This window comes from Anneissia japonica, unplaced genomic scaffold, assembly GCF_011630105.1.
Source record: "Anneissia japonica isolate Jap-2015-1 unplaced genomic scaffold, ASM1163010v1 scaffold1889_len2455224_cov183, whole genome shotgun sequence".
NCBI classification, from domain to species: domain Eukaryota; kingdom Metazoa; phylum Echinodermata; class Crinoidea; order Comatulida; family Comatulidae; genus Anneissia; species Anneissia japonica.
This window is the reverse complement of record NW_022752980.1, coordinates 1,021,168-1,039,595: the sequence shown is the minus strand read 5'-3', so window position 1 is coordinate 1,039,595 and position 18,428 is coordinate 1,021,168. Positions and strand designations below refer to the sequence as shown.

Below are 18,428 nucleotides of genomic sequence, written 5' to 3'. Positions count from 1 at the left end.
GATCATGTGACATATGACCCAATTCTCATCAACTCCAGAATCATGCTATATATGGATAATCTATACTGAATATTAGGAGGATTAAAAAGGAATAACCCAAATGAAGACAAGATCCATAATACATTCGGAGATCCGCTTCCAAATATGTGATAGAATATCAAAATGAGAAGTTATGCCTAATGTTTAGCTTATGAATATTGAAAAAATGTAATTGAAATTTTTTTTGAAATAGGGGCCTACAAATTGAACTTTAGCAACAAAGTATCAAAATCAAGTGATATAAATATGTAATAAAACTAAAATACAACATATAAGCTAAAAAATCATCAATTATTGGTACTTCTATAGCACCAAAATCCCTTGCACTATTAACAGTGACATTCGGTAGTACTATATAAAATAAATCACACTGAATATCCTTTGAAGATACCGGTGTTAATTCTTAGATCTGTTGAAGTTTATATTGTAATTCATTTCACATTTTGATGTTTTGTCCCACATTTTATTCTTCAACGCTTCCAAAAATGTAAAATCCTCTACTTTACATGTAAATGGCTTTGATGCAGTGTAGCACATGTATACATCTGCCACTGTTAGATTGTACACAAGTGACTGTAAGATGAACTTTGCAAAATGCCATAGGATTATCCTGAGCCCAAAACGAAAGTAATCGCTCCCAGTAATGCCAAGCCCAATGATCCCTTTGATTTGGAATTATTCCGGTTGTAAATGCCATTTGGATTCTTGCCAGCAACGGATCATTGATGGGAACTGTTTATACTTGAACAATGGATCAATAGAGTCAGCTGCCAACTCTAAGTAAGAGGGACAAAGATTTGGGACTGAACAAATGTAATTATATGTTATATATTTCAGCCTAAGCCTAGTTGAATTTCAGCCTAAGATTTCAAGTTAAGGTTTAAAGCAAAATCAAATCTAAATTTGTTAATCATATTGTTGCATTCATAAATTTAATTTTAAAAAATGTTAATATATTGAATTCTTTAAAATTTGCCATAAAAATTTCTTAATAATCTATAATAATAATAATAATAATAATAATAATAATAATAATAATAATAATACAGATTAATAGCAGGTAAATATAATGAAAATCATTTTTGATAATAGTTTAGAATACTATCAAATGTTATATTTGTACCCAAATGTTAAGTAGCAACTTGTAATAATGTATGATAATTTATTTAATATTGGATGAGTCACTGGATAATTCTAATTTAGTTGGTGATCACTTATTGTAGAGAGAATTACAAGCAGTTGTATTGAGTTGATGATACCTACAATAACCTGCCTCAATAAATTACATTTATGGTGAAACCTACAGTAATTGATGTTCAGTTGTAACATAGTCAAGGATTCTCAATCAGGCCTATAAATTTTGCTGTGTGTGTTCATCATTCTAGAAAGATTGTCATCCAGTGCAGCAGCGGAGGTTTTACACTGCAGGTGCTATATAAAATATTCTCGATCAAATCTTAGTGTATATGTTTTTGTTTTATTTAGACTTGTGTACCAAGCAACATGGCTGTAAGTGATAATTATGTATCCTCTCCATGTACATAATTTTATCAAAATGTGTATTACTCCTTGCTGGGATCATGTAGTGTGCTTCTTAACTTTATACATGACATCCACATCCAGTTTAGACATCCTTCTTCGACACGTCCACTTAGACATGCCCACTTTAGACATGTCCACTAACCAGATCATCTAAGGATTGGCTATTAAAAAGCTGCCGTTAAACACCATTTTAAAATTTCCAGTCAAGCATTTAGCTATTGAAAACTTTTTTCCTATTACTTTCTGAAAATGTTTCAAAAAATAATTTGATGTGTTGATGCTAAAATAAGTGTGAATTATCACTACCAATGATATATATATATATATATTATAATAATAATAATAATAATAATAATAATAATAATAATAAACATTGTTCAGTGGTATTGGTTTTTTATTTGTTTTTTCTTTATTCCAAATTTCAATTAAAAAAAAAAACCTTGCAGCCAATTACAATTGGTTTACAAGTACGTCCAAGGTACCATATCTTATGTCAATTTTGAGCAAAGACATCTTGCTTAAACTTGATTGATTTACACCTATTCTTGATCAGCATCATTGATCTCCCCTTGTTACATCTAGGTGCTACCACCCGAGGTACTCATCTATGAACCTGAGGAAACATCCGATTAGAATCCCTTGAGGCGTGTTTCTACGATAAGAGGCAAGTCCCAGGTGTGTGGATGGCTGTACGATTGATTGCCATTTGAACTACAGGCTTCAATTTTTGGCAGTGTATACCTGCTTGAGTTAAATTCCATGCTTATTGATTTCTCATACCTTTTCTCACACCTCAAAAGTATTATAGATTTCAAATAATTGCATATTTCTCTCGGCTGTGAAATCTGCATAGTTCAAACCTAGCATGTACTCTCTGTAAATGCATGAATTAAAGATTTAATTAATAAATTTACAATTAATACAGAACAGAAAAACATGTTATACCAAACATACAGTCCTACTTTTACAAGTCTGTACATTGTACATTAAAATATGCATCAGGGAACTTTTGTGGAATCGCTGAATAGAGCAGGTTTTATATGAAATCTGAAGATTTTCCTCTAGTACAATAATGAAATATTCTAGAAGTATTTGATAGCACCATCATTCCCCTTTGGATCTGCCCCTGGGAGTTTATGATCCCAATTTGCAGCATTCTCTATGGATTTCCCTTATTTTCAATTGTCTATTAATTTGAAAGGCAGATGGAATGGTTGCTCTTATAAACCGGATATTGAGCATGGCATACGTGCACTTACTCTCCTAGTACATTTACTTATGCTGTGAAAAATTATTTTGAGGGTACTTTTTGGCAAATGTATGTTCAATCTTATGCATTTTCACCCTGCTTTAAGATCCCAACCTGTCTAGAAATGTAAATCTTTGAAAGTAGATAAATGAAACCGAAAGAAAGTTTAAATCTTTCATTTCAAATTGTTCATTTGCACAATTTAATTTTAATGATAATGGACATTTATGGAGTTTTAATTTTTTAAATATTTTTTTTGTCTGGTGTACGGTGCCATTGTGTCGCCTCCTTGTACAACTTTAATTTAATTTGTAATTTGCCAAATTTTGTAAATTGGTGATAAATCTGTCTAGTTGTATTTGTCATTTTTAATTGTCTAGTCTTCATTTATAAGTACATAAGCAATATAAATGAAATTTTAAAAATTTAAAATAATTTTTATATGCAAACCTGAGACAAATGCAAACGGTTCATCTAAATGAGATTGTGCTCCTTATTTAAAGTTGATTTAATTGCAGAACTCTTAATCCGTCTGAAAAATTGAATATCCTTAGCCTAAAATTTTGTCAATGGTTAAGAGCTATAATACCCGTAGCCTTATGAACTGCCACTTAGGTAGTGTCAAGGCAAAAATTATACAGTACATGAGTTTTCTTAAGCACATCGAAGCTCTAGCGTTTTGCGCTATAGAATTCTAACATTATTATTATTTTAAACATAGAATTTATATTTGGCTGATGTATTTTTGTTGTGGTTTGTTTTCCCTTGACACTTGTCAACTCATTAAAAGCTAGTGTGCAAACAAACATAACATTTTCAGCTCATCACAAATATTAAAAATAAAACTAAACTGCAATGAAAACAAGTTTTCCAATACTTTTGTTATTTTTATAATTGCTGACATGCTTGCCGGTGGCCTTTTGGCCACTGTAAGGTACTATCTAAATACAGTTTTTGAAAATAAAACACATGAACGTATAACAGATTAAAAATCCGATTCTTGAATGTTCCTTTTTTGCCAAGATCACGTTAGATAAACAAATAATTTGTTTGTCGGAAAAAATGGTGCGTGACGAAATAAAGGAAAAGTAGATGTAAATCTCTCATCACATGTTCTCGATTGCAGATCAATGGCTTTAATCATCATTCACAGTTCTCGGTGAAATGTTATTTTCTTTGTAATCTTACAAGCTTATATTGAGGTGGCGAGTCCATCTTAGTGGTGCAGTCTCATAACATGATTAATGATCAACTTTAATATGGCAAACAGCAACATACCATACAACTTCTTTTCAAGATGAACCATTATTTGCTTTATTAGTGCTCGCCAACAATGGATTCTACGTCATTTGAAATTCTTCCTAAACAACATTCCATATCTTATTCAAATTAATTATAAATATTCATATTTATATCTATTTTAAAATTCATTATATTCACATTAACAAAAAATGAATCAATTAGATTAGATTAGATTTACATGTAATTATCATAATTTATTGGAATTATACATTCCTTATAAAGTTTTATATTTATATAAAGGTCACAATTTCATGAAGCATTTGCATATATTTCCATATATAGGCACATGAATATTCATATTTTATTTTTAAAAAAATTTTTCTCCATTTTATATATTTTAATCCTATGGATAAGCATGCATAAAAACATAATTTATTTTGTCTACCTTTAATAATGAGAGGGTTAATGAATTATTCTATTCAAACCCCAAGAGATGTTAAATTTGCATTACAACAGCTCTTCCAGGGTAATCTAGATTCTACATAAAATATTGCATTAAGTCATATTGTGCCAAATTTAATTATTTGTGTATTTAGCTTATAAATGAGGAATATTGTATGTGTATTACAGTATATTACATAACAGAACACTGTTTATTGCATATACTATTGTTATCATTATTGTATTATCGAGTTTGAACTGTAGGCCTATGTTGTTATTGTGTTTTTGTTTTTTGTTTGTTTTTTTTTATAAAAATCAATGTATATTTTTATAGTGCATTGCATGAGGAATTTAATGTTTACGTAAATTGGTAATTTCTTGTTGATTTTTCAGTAATCTCTAAGGCAAGGCTGTCAATATGTTGAACCTTATTTATTTGTCTGCCATTCATTTTTTCTGTTTTTTTTTTTAGTGATGTACATGCTACATCTGGTAAAATAAGAGCAATGGCGACAATACCGTGTTCCACATAATACCTCATTATATCTAGCAATATAAAGTACACAGTAGTTTATTACATTTTATATTATCTTTGTGCCAATTGTTATGCAGGCCCTCTCAATCAATGGCTGCCAAAGTAATGTTTTAGTATATACCAAAAGTAAATCAATAATAATGTTGAAAATGCAGATTTAGCTAGTCTCAATTTCTTAACACCTTTAATTTAGACAGGAGGGTTACAAATCTTTGCATTATTATTAATATTAATATATTGTACCAAATTGTGACCCAAGCTCACAAACAGGCTGTAAACTCGTCCTCAAGCCAAAATGAGATTTTGTTATAATGACATAGAACATATCATTTACTTTAAAATGACAGTTAAATTAACTAAATCGGGTGTCTGGAAGCAAAGTTATGACCGTGAATAATTGTCATCTTCTCAACCTTTCTTAAATCAAGTTTTGAGAAAAATGCTTTTATTTTTGGCAATTTCCTATTCATTTTCACTAACTTCCATTTGAAAATGGCTAAATTTTGCCTTTTACAGTTTGAATTTTAAACTCAAACTTCAGGAATAGGAAGATTAATAATTATACCATATTTATTACACAAAAACCCAATTCACACGAAATTCATATTTTATGGCATGTTCTGGCTGTTGAGGCTTGTTTCTCAATACAGTGCTGTGCGAGTTTACAGCCTGTTTGTGAGCTTGGGTCACAATTGTATTATAAATTCAACATAGGCCTGCATATACTTCCAGTTTACTGCAAGGTTAAATAAATGACTATTCATTGACAGAAATGCATCCAACTCCTTACGTGTTTATTTGATTTGCAATGATCGTATCTTGAACATGGTTGGCAATCCCTCTCATATTTTTGTTCTGGTTTCAGCTAACTAATATACATTGATTGACTAGCGAGGAATGCAACGGCTTCAACAACGTTTGGGAGTAGTTTTTTTCCTTTAAGAAATCAATAACTTTTGCTGGGCGTGTTAAAATGAATCTGATCATGTACAGTAATGTGGGTTCTAAACCATTTTGTCCTTCCTTTGCAAATTTTAAAAAGTCTACAATTGTTTGAATATAAATTTGTATACTGTAATTCAAACATCATCAATGTTAATTTTTATTTAACAAATATATAAAAATATAAAAAAAAATAAATCAATAAAATAGCTATATAGTCCTCAAAATCTAGAAGAGGCATTAAATATAGTATTATTATTTCTACTACTGAATTTTGTCTATATTGGTTAATTTATAACTATTAATTTATAAAGTGATTGTAATAGGTTACATTGATAATGACAGTTGGGGTTTCATTAATAATTTTATTTTTTGAATAATAATTAATATTTTTTTAACCACTACCCAAATATGTATGGACGTAATTATGGTTGATTAATTTATTGTCAATGGTAAAAAATTAACGTCACATAATCAGTTTCATATTTTACTCATTATTTACAGTTGGATAGGAATTTTCCTCTGCAGATACATTTGATTATCACCACATTATGGGACTATGATCATTCATAAAATCTAATTCTTGCTAATTATAGCTTTCAACTTGAATATTCTAATATCCTTTTTTCAATTAATAATTTTGAAAATGGTGTTATAAACAAGTTTTTTGCAGTTTTTCTGTTGTCTAACACTGACACACATGAATACCTGTCCAATCTGTTTTTTATTTATATATTGATCATTTTATATTTTTATCACCCAGAATCACTAGGTAATAAGTCACTTAACAAATTTTTAATTATAATTTGTTTTTAATTATTTCTAAATAGTTATTTGATATATACTGTAAGAATTCAACAGAAAGTTTACTATGAATAAATATGTTTTTTTTTATATTAAAGTCACAATTAATAGTATTATAATACAGAGAATGATTTTTTTTTAATTGATTGATATGTTTGATAAAAAAAAAATGACAGATTTTTCATTAATTGAAACAGTATGTTTATTACTTTCTTAATACAATTAGGACATTGTGTTACACCATGTACAATATCTTCAGCTAATGCATCCTTATTTGGTTTGAAGTTGTAAGTATTTCTTGGCCACATCCATCCTTCTTAATAATGCTAGCTGGTGTTAAGTGATGATTTTATAGGTCATAGTTCCCTTTGAATATTTTTGGATAGTATCCATAGGTCCAGGCACCTATATGGTTGCTTTCCCATTAATAACTTAATTCAGTTTTATTTGATTTTTTTTTATGTATGCATCGAACAAATTAATAATTATATTGTGTGTCATCATAGATAAAATGAGACTTCAGACTTCCTCTCCTTTAAAGTTTCTTAATATTAAAATGGGCTTATGATAAAGGAAATGGTTGGGACAGTGGGTGTCATACATAATTATAGCTGAAGTCTGAAGACAGGTGTGGAGAATCTTAAGTACAATGATGATGAGGAACTCTGAACTCTCCCAATTTGTTCAGTAGTAATGTGTGCAGACGAATAATTGACTCAAAACATGCCATTCTGTCAGTCTAAAATACTTCCATCCAATTTTAATCTTGTTTATCGTTATACTTCCATAAATTTCAAAGCTGAATTTTAGGAAAGTGCAACATAATTTATACTATGTTGTATTTCATATCGGTGGTTGGATGAGTGATTCAAAATATCAACATAGGATGTTTTTAAAGTTTTTTTTCATTGGTTTTCCTCATCTTAATTTTTTCATATATTTTCATTATGTTTTAGTTTATTATTAAAAGGTACAGTTATTATTTGTATGTGCAGTGTGTATTCTGTATGTATTAGTATATTAGTCACATTAATGTTAATTAGCCAAGCTATTATTATATTCATAGGGACTCTTAATTATACAATTTATGAATGGTTTTATTAATATATTTACTGTAGTATATGGTAATAGTTAATACAAGTTAATGAATTAACTTGAAAAATAGCGTCAGCACATGTATTGAGCAAACACGCATGTATCAAATTTCACACGCGTTGCTTTGATAAACACGTAGGCTTAAAGGGAGATTGATTATAGTTGAACCGGAATGCAATTCAATTATTTAATTATGTTGTTGATGAATTGATGAAGCAAATGTTAATCATAATCACTGTTTTTTGATTGACATATAAATATACATCCTTTCATGTTTTCTTGCTCATTTTAAAGTAAAAATAGTCTTTCTTTTATTATACATATTAATAATGTTATTTAATGTTACACTTTATACATACATTGTTCAGTGTATATCAATAACATTGTTTACTTTTTCATTTGTTTACTTGCTTTATAGACTTTATTACATGATAAAATATTTCAACTGTTCATCAGCAATTCTATTTTAATATATTAATCCCCATTTTAAATTGTATTCTCCAATGTGAGATATTCTGGTGCCATCTTTAAAGATAAAGACTAAATATAAAACTGTAAATAAAATCATTGACTATGAACTGGCCATGTAAGATTTTTTTCAGTTTTGAATAATCCAAAGTAAACTATTACTTTACATACATTTTTCAGTTTCTCCATGTACTGTAAGTAACAAGAATGCTATATTATAAACATCAGTTAATCTATATAATGTAATTACTCCTGTATGTCTTTTAATTATTATATTGTGTTTAGTGAATGAACCATTTTGGGGTAAACTGATCATCATGTTACAAGTACAGTATTTGCACAATGTGAATGTTAGTACTGATACTTGTTGTTCTTATATATTTTGCTTATAATTAGGTAATTTCTTCATATCATTTTATACTTATTACCTATTTTCATATGCACATAGTCGACTTGTTTCATTATGTCTTAGCAATAAAGAATTTTATAGATTGAGGTAATTGCATGATAAACCCATAAGGCAAGCCATGAAATTAAATAATATTGCTCCATATAGCAGGGATAGGTTTTTAATTTCTTTGTGGGTTTGTTATAAAAGCATACTAATTTTTAACGTTTTCAAAAATTTACATCATTTTCTTTGTTTATTTATTCACAAAGGGTATCAGATACAGTAGTTCCCTTTCTTGGATAGGTTGTTTAATCATCCTGATGGTTATATTTTTGTAATAATCCCCAAAGGTCATCTTTGATGCTATATTAAATTAATAGATTATTAATTATTCTGATATGAATTATTAATTCATTTATTTCTAAATATAATAAATATAATTTAGGGATAATTAATTTATATGGTTAATCAGTCTGCTTTAATTATAATGCCGAAGGCAATTTCATTAAATTATGTACTCATTTTGCTATCATTCTCTTTTTATGATATGTTTATGACACTTCAAGCTCCTTAAAAATACATCGCCAATTTGTCATCGTAAGGTGTAATTTTTTTTCTAACCATGACCATGTGTTTTTTTTCAATGGGACCTCTGATACAAGATTGACAGTTCAAATGGTATACGCAGTAAAGATCTATATCTCCAAATATGCTATAAATATACACATAAAATATACAAATTGCCAACTGAATGGCAATTGTATCATAGTAGTATAGATATATTGGCGCATTAAAAAAAGATGTGACCTAAATTTTAACTCCCTGACAGAGCAACCAAAGTGCTAGAATCACTTGGTTACTTGGCCTTTGGCAGTTTGCCTTCACAATTCATAACATTATCGATAATCTACATTGCCTGAATTTGCAAATTAGCAAAAGTACACAGACCCATATCTAAATAGTATTTTATAGCAGCAATTAGAGTAATTAAAATTGATATATTACAGAATATATTTTTAGTCCACCATAGAAAATTATTTTACTGCACCATACAGTAATTTCCTAGTGTACGCTTAATTTGTTGAGCAATCTTTTTTTGTTCTTCTATTTATTTTTTATGTTTATGTATATTTAGTTAAATATACTATCGTAACTGTTGGTAATGGCTGTAATAAAAAGATAACACACACATTATTGTTCATTTTAGAATATTTACAACACTAAGTCTGCAGTCCTTTAAAAAAAATCCTGATAAATATCTTGTCAGCAAAATCTGATTTTTTGAATAAATTTTTAATACCATTTTTGTTAGTAATGTATAGAGTAAAAAACTAAACTCTGGAAAATAAGCCAAACTAGTGTACCCTAGGTGGTAATGGTTGTTCCATGTCCAGTTAAGAGGGAGCACCAGAACTACTCCAAAGGTTGCTAGATCAATTCCTGCAATAGCAGTTTCATATCATATCACTTTTGCTATTATCAGATTCGAATACAAGACCCAAAAGTATTGGATCTTTTATTGAGTTTTCTATTTTATCTGATTATGCGTCTAAATATACTGCATATAGGTGCAAAGAATATAAAATTTTGCAACAATATTTCACCATTGTACTAGTAGTATTTATAGTATTTATTAATGAAAATTCTATTGATTTTTTATAATGAAAACTCAGTGTACAATAATAAGTACTGACCATATATGAGGTATATTAAAAATAACATTATTTATTTCCAATAACGTTTACATTTGACATCTTGCTATTAAGACTAAGTTCATTGCTGCAAGGTTTAGACTAACACAAAGAAAAATATATTATATTATGGAATATATGCTTTTTTAAAAAGATACTTTATGTATGGACTATATGCAAAAATTATTCAAAATGTTAAATCAGATATCAAGTCAAATCTAAATCAAATCAAATATTCGGAGATTGAATAAATATGGTACATGGAAATCCTGGTGTTCCTAGTGCGATTCCTTTTTCAAGGATGCACAACAATATTTTTTGTGTATTTTACTTCAAATAATTTTTTTTTTAAATATCAGTTTGAATAAAACTATCATTGGCTTTGTCTACTATGCCAGGGATAATGTTAACACCTGCTAAATTCTAGCTGTGAGTTGGATTGATGCCAAGATACTCTCATCAGAAACAAAAATTATGCAGGCCATGCCAATTTTTGCTGCATTCTGACGAAAATCTGTCTTTCGTTGCATGTTTTTCAGTCAATCGATATCCTTGGGATCATCCTCAGACCATTTTTTACATACATATTCTTTTATTAGTTGTTTTTTAAAGTTATTATGTTTGTTTTTTTAAGCTTGATCTCCAAACTTAGTGGTTTAAGAAAACAACAATATGGGACCTTGAATATGGAAAATGAATTAAAAAAACATTAGATTAGATTTATGTTTTGGTATGTTGATATGCTAGTGATGAGTTATAGGATTGTATTGGCTTTCTTTAGTGTGAAGGCCAAAGATAACTCACAAAAGTCTAAAGACTTATTTACTCTGTAGTCCTAAAGTCCTGTCCATATATAGGCATATCATGACTATTTATGGGCATACAACAGTTTTTTGTAAATGAAAATTTGATATTGTGGACAAAGATTTAGCGGTAGTTTGTTAGAGTACTAGAGCATCTTTTCCTCACCTTTCTCTACCCTATCATAATACGGTATATAATATGTATGTGCTTTTATAGCTCATTTGCCATACTTTTAAATATATATTTGGGAGAATAAGTGGAAACAGTTTGCTTAAAGTATTAAAATCAGACAATAGGGAGGGTTGATGCATATTTATCATCTTATAATTATGGCAATTTAGAAATTTTCTTGTGAGTACCCCTCCTCACCTGGACCCCCTGTCCACCACTTAATGTAAAAGCATCCCATGTGTAATGCCTGTGTATAATATTAATAATAATGTTGCATCTATATAGTGCATATATCATTAATACTCTAAAACAATTGTAAAATATGCTTTAACTTTCTATGTTTAGGATTTTACATAATGAACCTTTTTAATACAAGTGTATTCTCAGTGCCCGCAGGTAAAATTGTATTATGTCCTCTTCCATATTAAGAACCATCTGTTGGCAATATTTACTGTGTGTAGTCATACCTAATGTGTTAAAAGCTAACGATGTGGTAAACTAGACTCCTAGGTGAATATTAGATATCCTTCGAGTGCAGTTTATAATTGATCATAGCTAGATAACAATTATTCAAGAACACGTTAAGAAGTGACCATTAATATTGAAATGAGACCAAATGGTAAAAGTACTCCGAAAGGTTATAAAGAATAAATTCTAAGCTTACAGTTTACCTACCTGGTGCCTTTTAACCTTAAGTTTAAAATTAATTATTTAAACATTTTCCAAGTGGTAACTGTGTTTGATTGTTATAATGAGTCCCATATGATATAAAGTAATCATTTTATTGCATGGAGTGATATCAAATTCTGTTCAAATTTTGTAGATGAAAAATTAAATATTTTAGTACTCTAATTCAACGTAAATTAGGCATATGTTGTCAGGATGAATACTGTATACTGTGAGAACCTTAATGAAAAGGTGAATTAAGCCGGGCACTCGCTTAACACAGCGGTCGTCAGCCGACGCGATTCTATAATGAAGGCAATGCAACAATGCGCGCGCAACGAATCGTTTTTAATGATGATCCATTCAGACTGCCACCGACAATCAGCATTCGGCGTCACGCCGTATATCTCTCGCAGAGAGTAGAGTTGGATTCGTCATGCGCAGTGAATGCTCGCCTTTACAGTCAAACACAATCTGCTGGAACCTTTAACAATGCTAAACAGTTCATCATAAGACTTTAAGATGATTCAAATATTCTACAGTGCAATCTAATTTATTTACTACATCAATTGAATACCCATTTACATATTTCCAGCTGCATACTGTTCATGATAAAAACCTAAATGAAACATTTTTCATAATATAAAAACCAATTTATTTACAGATATTTTTACTACAAAAATCCTGAAATGTATTACTAGTCAATTAAACGCACATCATGACAAAGAAATATAAGAATGCTCTTATATCTGCATAATTGGTCAGGAAATATGTTATTTTATTTCAGTTTAAAGCATATAAAGTAATTTACCTAGATATACAAAATTTACAATTAAAATGTATTGTTCATTTTACCTCAATACAGACAATAATTCTTTAATCAATTCTTATTTGTAATCGTAATATTCAACTTATATTTGTCTGCAAATAGAAATCTATCTTGGTGAGACACTGATGTCAATTTATATCATTTTAAGTTTAGCTATCCCAAAGTCCCAGGTCAGTCCACCATGCTTGTGCGTGAGTTATACACCATAGGTTTGGACACGCCCCCACTAACATAAACCAGTAGCAAGAGAAATACAAAAGCACTTACTTCCTGTATAAAAAAGATTATTCATGCGTCTCATTATGAAATCTTTTTTCACCGAAAAATATTATTTGTAATTATTATATGACTGTTTTTCTATATATAGTTAATACTAAAGTTCTTTACTTTTAGTAATCAAGGCCCCCTTCAATATTGTTCCAATTTAATTGCGTTTTATCCCTGTACTTTCAATATCCATAACATTTTGCTCAGAAAGGAAATTCAAACTAAATATTTTTACACCCTAATACATGGAAAGCAGTGAATTTCATATATTGATTTTCTTTATTAGAACTCCGCGACTGGTGTTCCATTAAAAGAGCAAACTTGGAATAGAATTACCAAATGATTTTTTTGAATGTTTCTTGTGTGTTCAATCAATACGAATGATTGTGATGGGGCTCCTACTGAACAGTAAATATGGCAAGCTAGTTAATAAAGCGCATTGAAAGCATTCCATATTTATTTTCAAGGTACCTCAAGGGCCTCACCAAGGAAGTATCCAAGTACTCGTTACCAGTATTGATTAGAGAGACTGATATAATTAGATATCACTGTCACATGACCACTAGACTGATAAGATGTGACATGTCTACCCATTTAACTCATTTGCATCTATCATGTATATAGCTACATCATGATACAGATATAAGTCTGGTATATTGATTGCTGGATATATAATCACTATAAACCCAATACCTAAAATATTTTCTAATACAGTAATGTTATAACTTACACTATGCATTCATTCAATATGTCCTCCCTTTCAACTTATTTCTGCTGCTGGACCACGTTTATGAAAAGGACACAGTGATTATTTTAAGAACATTAATTCCCTTTCTGGTTATTGTAAAAATTTGTAAAAACATTATATTTTTATACAACATTTAAAGCTACTGTAGGTGCATAATGTACTCTTTTTATGTTACTCCACTGTTTTCACAAAGTTTTCCTCTTTTCTTGTTTTCTGTTGTCTTTTTTTGTCTGTGGGTCACTTAGTGACAAGCGTCTATGGCACTTCTTGTTGTGATCCCGACCGTTTATTTTTTTTCTGGAAGAATAAGTATATATAATCAAAATGTACAAACTTTTCATTAATTTCAGGGCATATAGTTAATAAATAAAATTACTGTATTTATCTTTCAGGTCTGAAATGCTGGAATATTGATGGCGAAGATGCTGGACTAGATGGAAACATCTCAGCCCTCGCCCAAGCTGATCTAAAGACTGATGAATCTGGTATATATTTATCAAATATACATTTTTGTATGGATATATAAATAATGTACAGGATTTTATTCAGTTTCGTTTATTCTGAGAATTTCAAAATTTAGAGAAACCATTTGAATTTTAGTAAAAATTTATCTACCCAATTTATATCTGCATAATTATAATATAATAAAAGCCTTCCCACAAATATGTTGTACTTATTTGGAGGTATTACATTAATGTTATTTTATACTTGTAAGAGATGGTTTATTTTCATTTCAGAATAAACTTGCCATTAATGAAATATATTGGAAATTTTGAATTGAATTGGCTGAAAACCAAATTCTTCATTGATTCAGTAGGCAACCATTTTGAAATATTGGAAACACTTAGTAGGAAACACAGGATATCCTATAGTTTCTTTATAATAACTTCAAGCTTCCTGATACTGGAGAAGCTATACTGACTTCAACTTATAATACCTGGACTGGACGTAATCCTCATGCATATTTATTAATCAATACTATGAATATTCATGAAAATTCTAAATTTTAAAACATATTATCTCTATATTACTCCAGTGAAACATTTATAACTATTTTCTGGCAGACTTGTCATCATGCACTTATTATAGTAATTACAGAAAAAAAATGTACAGAGATTAATGTCTACAAAGACAATATAAGTATGTATAAACAGGTGTAATTGCAAACAAAAATGCAGAGACTAAAGCCCACATGACGATTTAAGTATGTATAAATGGGTGTTTTTATTTCCATTGTTACAGCTACTTGTATTCCCTTATTCTAAATCTATGTATTTGTTTGATTTTTTGTTTGACAATTTAAAAGCAAAACATTTTTTTTACTGATGGGCTGACATTGCTAAATTCCTCTATTTAATAGTATTGGCCTATCTATAAATTTGTTTTAAATTTCAGTACTGTACATTATGTATGTTTTACCTTTTATCCCTAAACTTAACATTGTAAATCGTTGTAATTTTATTGTCTTTTTATCTATTTTCAGGTCGCAGTAGTATCTGCCATGCAGGAGAGAACCTGGGCATTGTGATGCTAATTAGTCCTAATGCCACTGCTGTGAAAGTTGAGCTTCAGAATCTTTTGTCACATTCAGCTCAGCACAAGTGCCTAATATATGGAGGTCATGTGGTTGAGATCACTGGTGACTGGGTGCTCAGTGATGATACATTCAATCTTCAAGATATCATTGATATCATTTCTGAAGAAAATGTTCAGAGTGCCCTATCTAGTGCTGGTGAAGAGAAGCCAACATTATCTGTATCTGGTTGTCATTGGCCAGCTGGAACAGTATCAAAACAAGAATTTACCAAACTTTTAACTCTAACATTTAACCCAAGTGACATTAAAAACGATGCTCAGAGTATTCCGCAACTAGTGGATGCACTATCCACACATGTGCAAGTGCCATCTCCATTTGACCAATTAGAGCCACCAACAATTGGTGTTGGAGTAAAGTGCAAAATTTCAAAGCCAACTGTACTGATCTTTCCAGCAGCAAAAGGTGATTGTGCATTCTTCGCCGTCAATGATTTCAGTATCTTTATTGGAGGTGGTTATCCAGTCAAACCATGCTTTTGGAAATTTGCTAAGCACTTACACAGAATAGATGCCATTCTATTGCCACATATGCAGCCAGATAGTGTCATTGGAATAAACAGCTTATTGGAACGTAAAATAGCAGAAGCCCAGCTTCCAGAACCTGAAAGAGGAACAGAGGAGTTTGATGAATGGCAGATGAAATGTAACTCACCAGAAGTAGGTGTTGTTTATGTCAATGCCCCAGAAGGAAAAAGCTCACCTATGAGTTTGGTTCTTAAAACTGTTAGTAGTGGAAACAAAACAATGCAACTGTTGAGAGATTTGGACATTGAACCAATAATGTGTACTTCGAATAGCGGTAAAACAATTGAACCAATTACACTTTACCAGAAGGTGGGCATTGGTAAACTTGATATGTTCATACTATCACCACCTAAAGATGCAAAAGAACTGAAAGACTTTATGCAACAGTGGAGCACCAATGCAAAATGTTTCACAAAGGCCAAAACGGGAGTTAGTGTAAATGGAAAAGATGGAGATTTGGTACTCTCAAATGTTGTGTCTGTTTGTGCCCTCATTGTATGGCAGCCATATAATCCAAATGAAAACATTGTTAGAGTACTATTCCCTGGAAATGCTCCACAAAACAAGATTTTAGAAGGACTGGATAGATGTAAGGATCTGGATTTTTTAAAACATGCAGATGTCACTAAAAACAAGCTTAAAAGTGGAGGAAAACCTTCAAAAAAAACTTCAGGCCGCACTTCAGCAAAAGGGAAAGTAAATGGAGCTGTAAATGGACTAGGAAAACCTGCAAGAGATTCAAAAGAAGGATCAAAAAGTAGCCTAGCTGTTACCACCACTAATGATGCTCCTTGCACAGATGGGATTCATTGCAATACTCCTCCACCAGAACTTGCTGATCGTGTATGCACTGATGGAATTCATTGCAACACTCCTCCACCAGAACTTGCTGATGGGGTTTGCACAGATGGAATTCATTGCAATACTCCTCCTCCAGAACTTGCTGATGGAATTTGTACAGATGGGATTCATTGTAATACTCCTCCTCCAGAACCTGCTGATGGGGTTTGCACAGATGGGATTCATTGTAATACTCCACCTCCAGAACTTGCTGATGGAGTTTGCAAAGATGGAATTCATTGCAATACTCCTCCTCCAGAACTTGCTGATGGAATTTGTACAGATGGGATTCATTGTAACACTCCTCCTCCAGAACCTGTTGATGGGGTTTGCACTGATGGACTCCATTGCAATACTCCACCTCCAGAACTTGCTGATGAGATTTGCACTGATGGGATTCATTGCAATACACCACCTCCAGAGATTGCTGATGGTGGTTGCAAAGATGGAATTCATTGTAATACTCCTCCTCCAGAACCTGCTAATGGGATTTGCACTGATGGACTCCATTGCAATACTCCTCCTCCAGAACTTGCTGATGGTGTTTGCAAAGATGGAATACATTGCAATACTCCTCCTCAAGATGGTATTTGTGATGATGGCATTCATTGCAACACTCCTCCCCCAGATGAGGAAGCTGATGTTGAAATTCAGAAGGTATCAGAAAACAACCTGCCAGATCCTGTACAGTTTACAAGCCAACAGCCAGAAATGCAACCAATAGGCTATAATCCTAGTGGTGATGATATTGTTGCTCCAATAGCAACAAAAGCACCAATAGAATCCCCAGATGAGGGGTATCCTGCTACATCGCCAGATCAGAACACAGCAAACAGTATCGATACAGAAACATCAGAGGATCAAATGACAGACCAATCTGTAGAAGACATTTCACAGGAAGAAGTAAATGAGCAATTGATTTCAGAAGAACAGGATAAGATTGATGATTCACCAGACGCTAGTCAGGATTCCATTCCATTAGATCATCAACAGCAAGAACCATGTCCATGGGAACCGACTATAGAGCTCTCCAAACAAAGTTCAGAACCTGAAGCTGGAGACCTAAGAAATGTTGAAACCGTATGTGATGAAAATCAAGAGAAGCAAATTGAAGCTGAAGAAGTGGCAGTACAAGAATCAATCCCATTGGATGAGCCAACTGCATCACAAAATATTGCTGTGGGTAAGGATTATTTTTTTACTTTATCAAAGTCAAGCTATAAAATTATTTGATATGTTTTTAACAGGGAACAGTTAAATTACATGGAAACATCTCGAACCGAACATCAAAGGTTATAACCTGTGGTACCGCCACTCTTATCATAACCAACTGATAAACAATTTATAACTATATGATGACCCAATTGCTTTGCGCATGCTCGCTATTGTGTAAACTACACGATCTAATACTTCCTGCATCGTGTTCTCATGGTGATCAACGTCGTATCATACCAAGGAACAGTTAAATTACACCACCTAAATGTTATACAGAAACGAGGATTGTTTTAATATTTTGCAAATATGTTCGATGGCTAATGGTCTA

The 18,428-nt window shown here is 31.2% G+C and overlaps 1 protein-coding gene across 1 annotated transcript in view; it reads left to right on the top strand.

Annotated features, from left to right (window-relative positions):
* LOC117122509 (microtubule-associated protein 1B-like) overlaps window positions 1-18,428 on the top strand; it is a 56,786-nt gene that overhangs the window by 29,031 nt on the left and 9,327 nt on the right. The window contains exons 2-3 of the mRNA XM_033268097.1: window positions 14,317-14,409; window positions 15,408-18,068. Coding sequence (XP_033123988.1) covers window positions 14,317-14,409; window positions 15,408-18,068 — 2,754 coding nt within the window. The remainder of the gene's footprint in view (window positions 1-14,316; window positions 14,410-15,407; window positions 18,069-18,428) is intronic.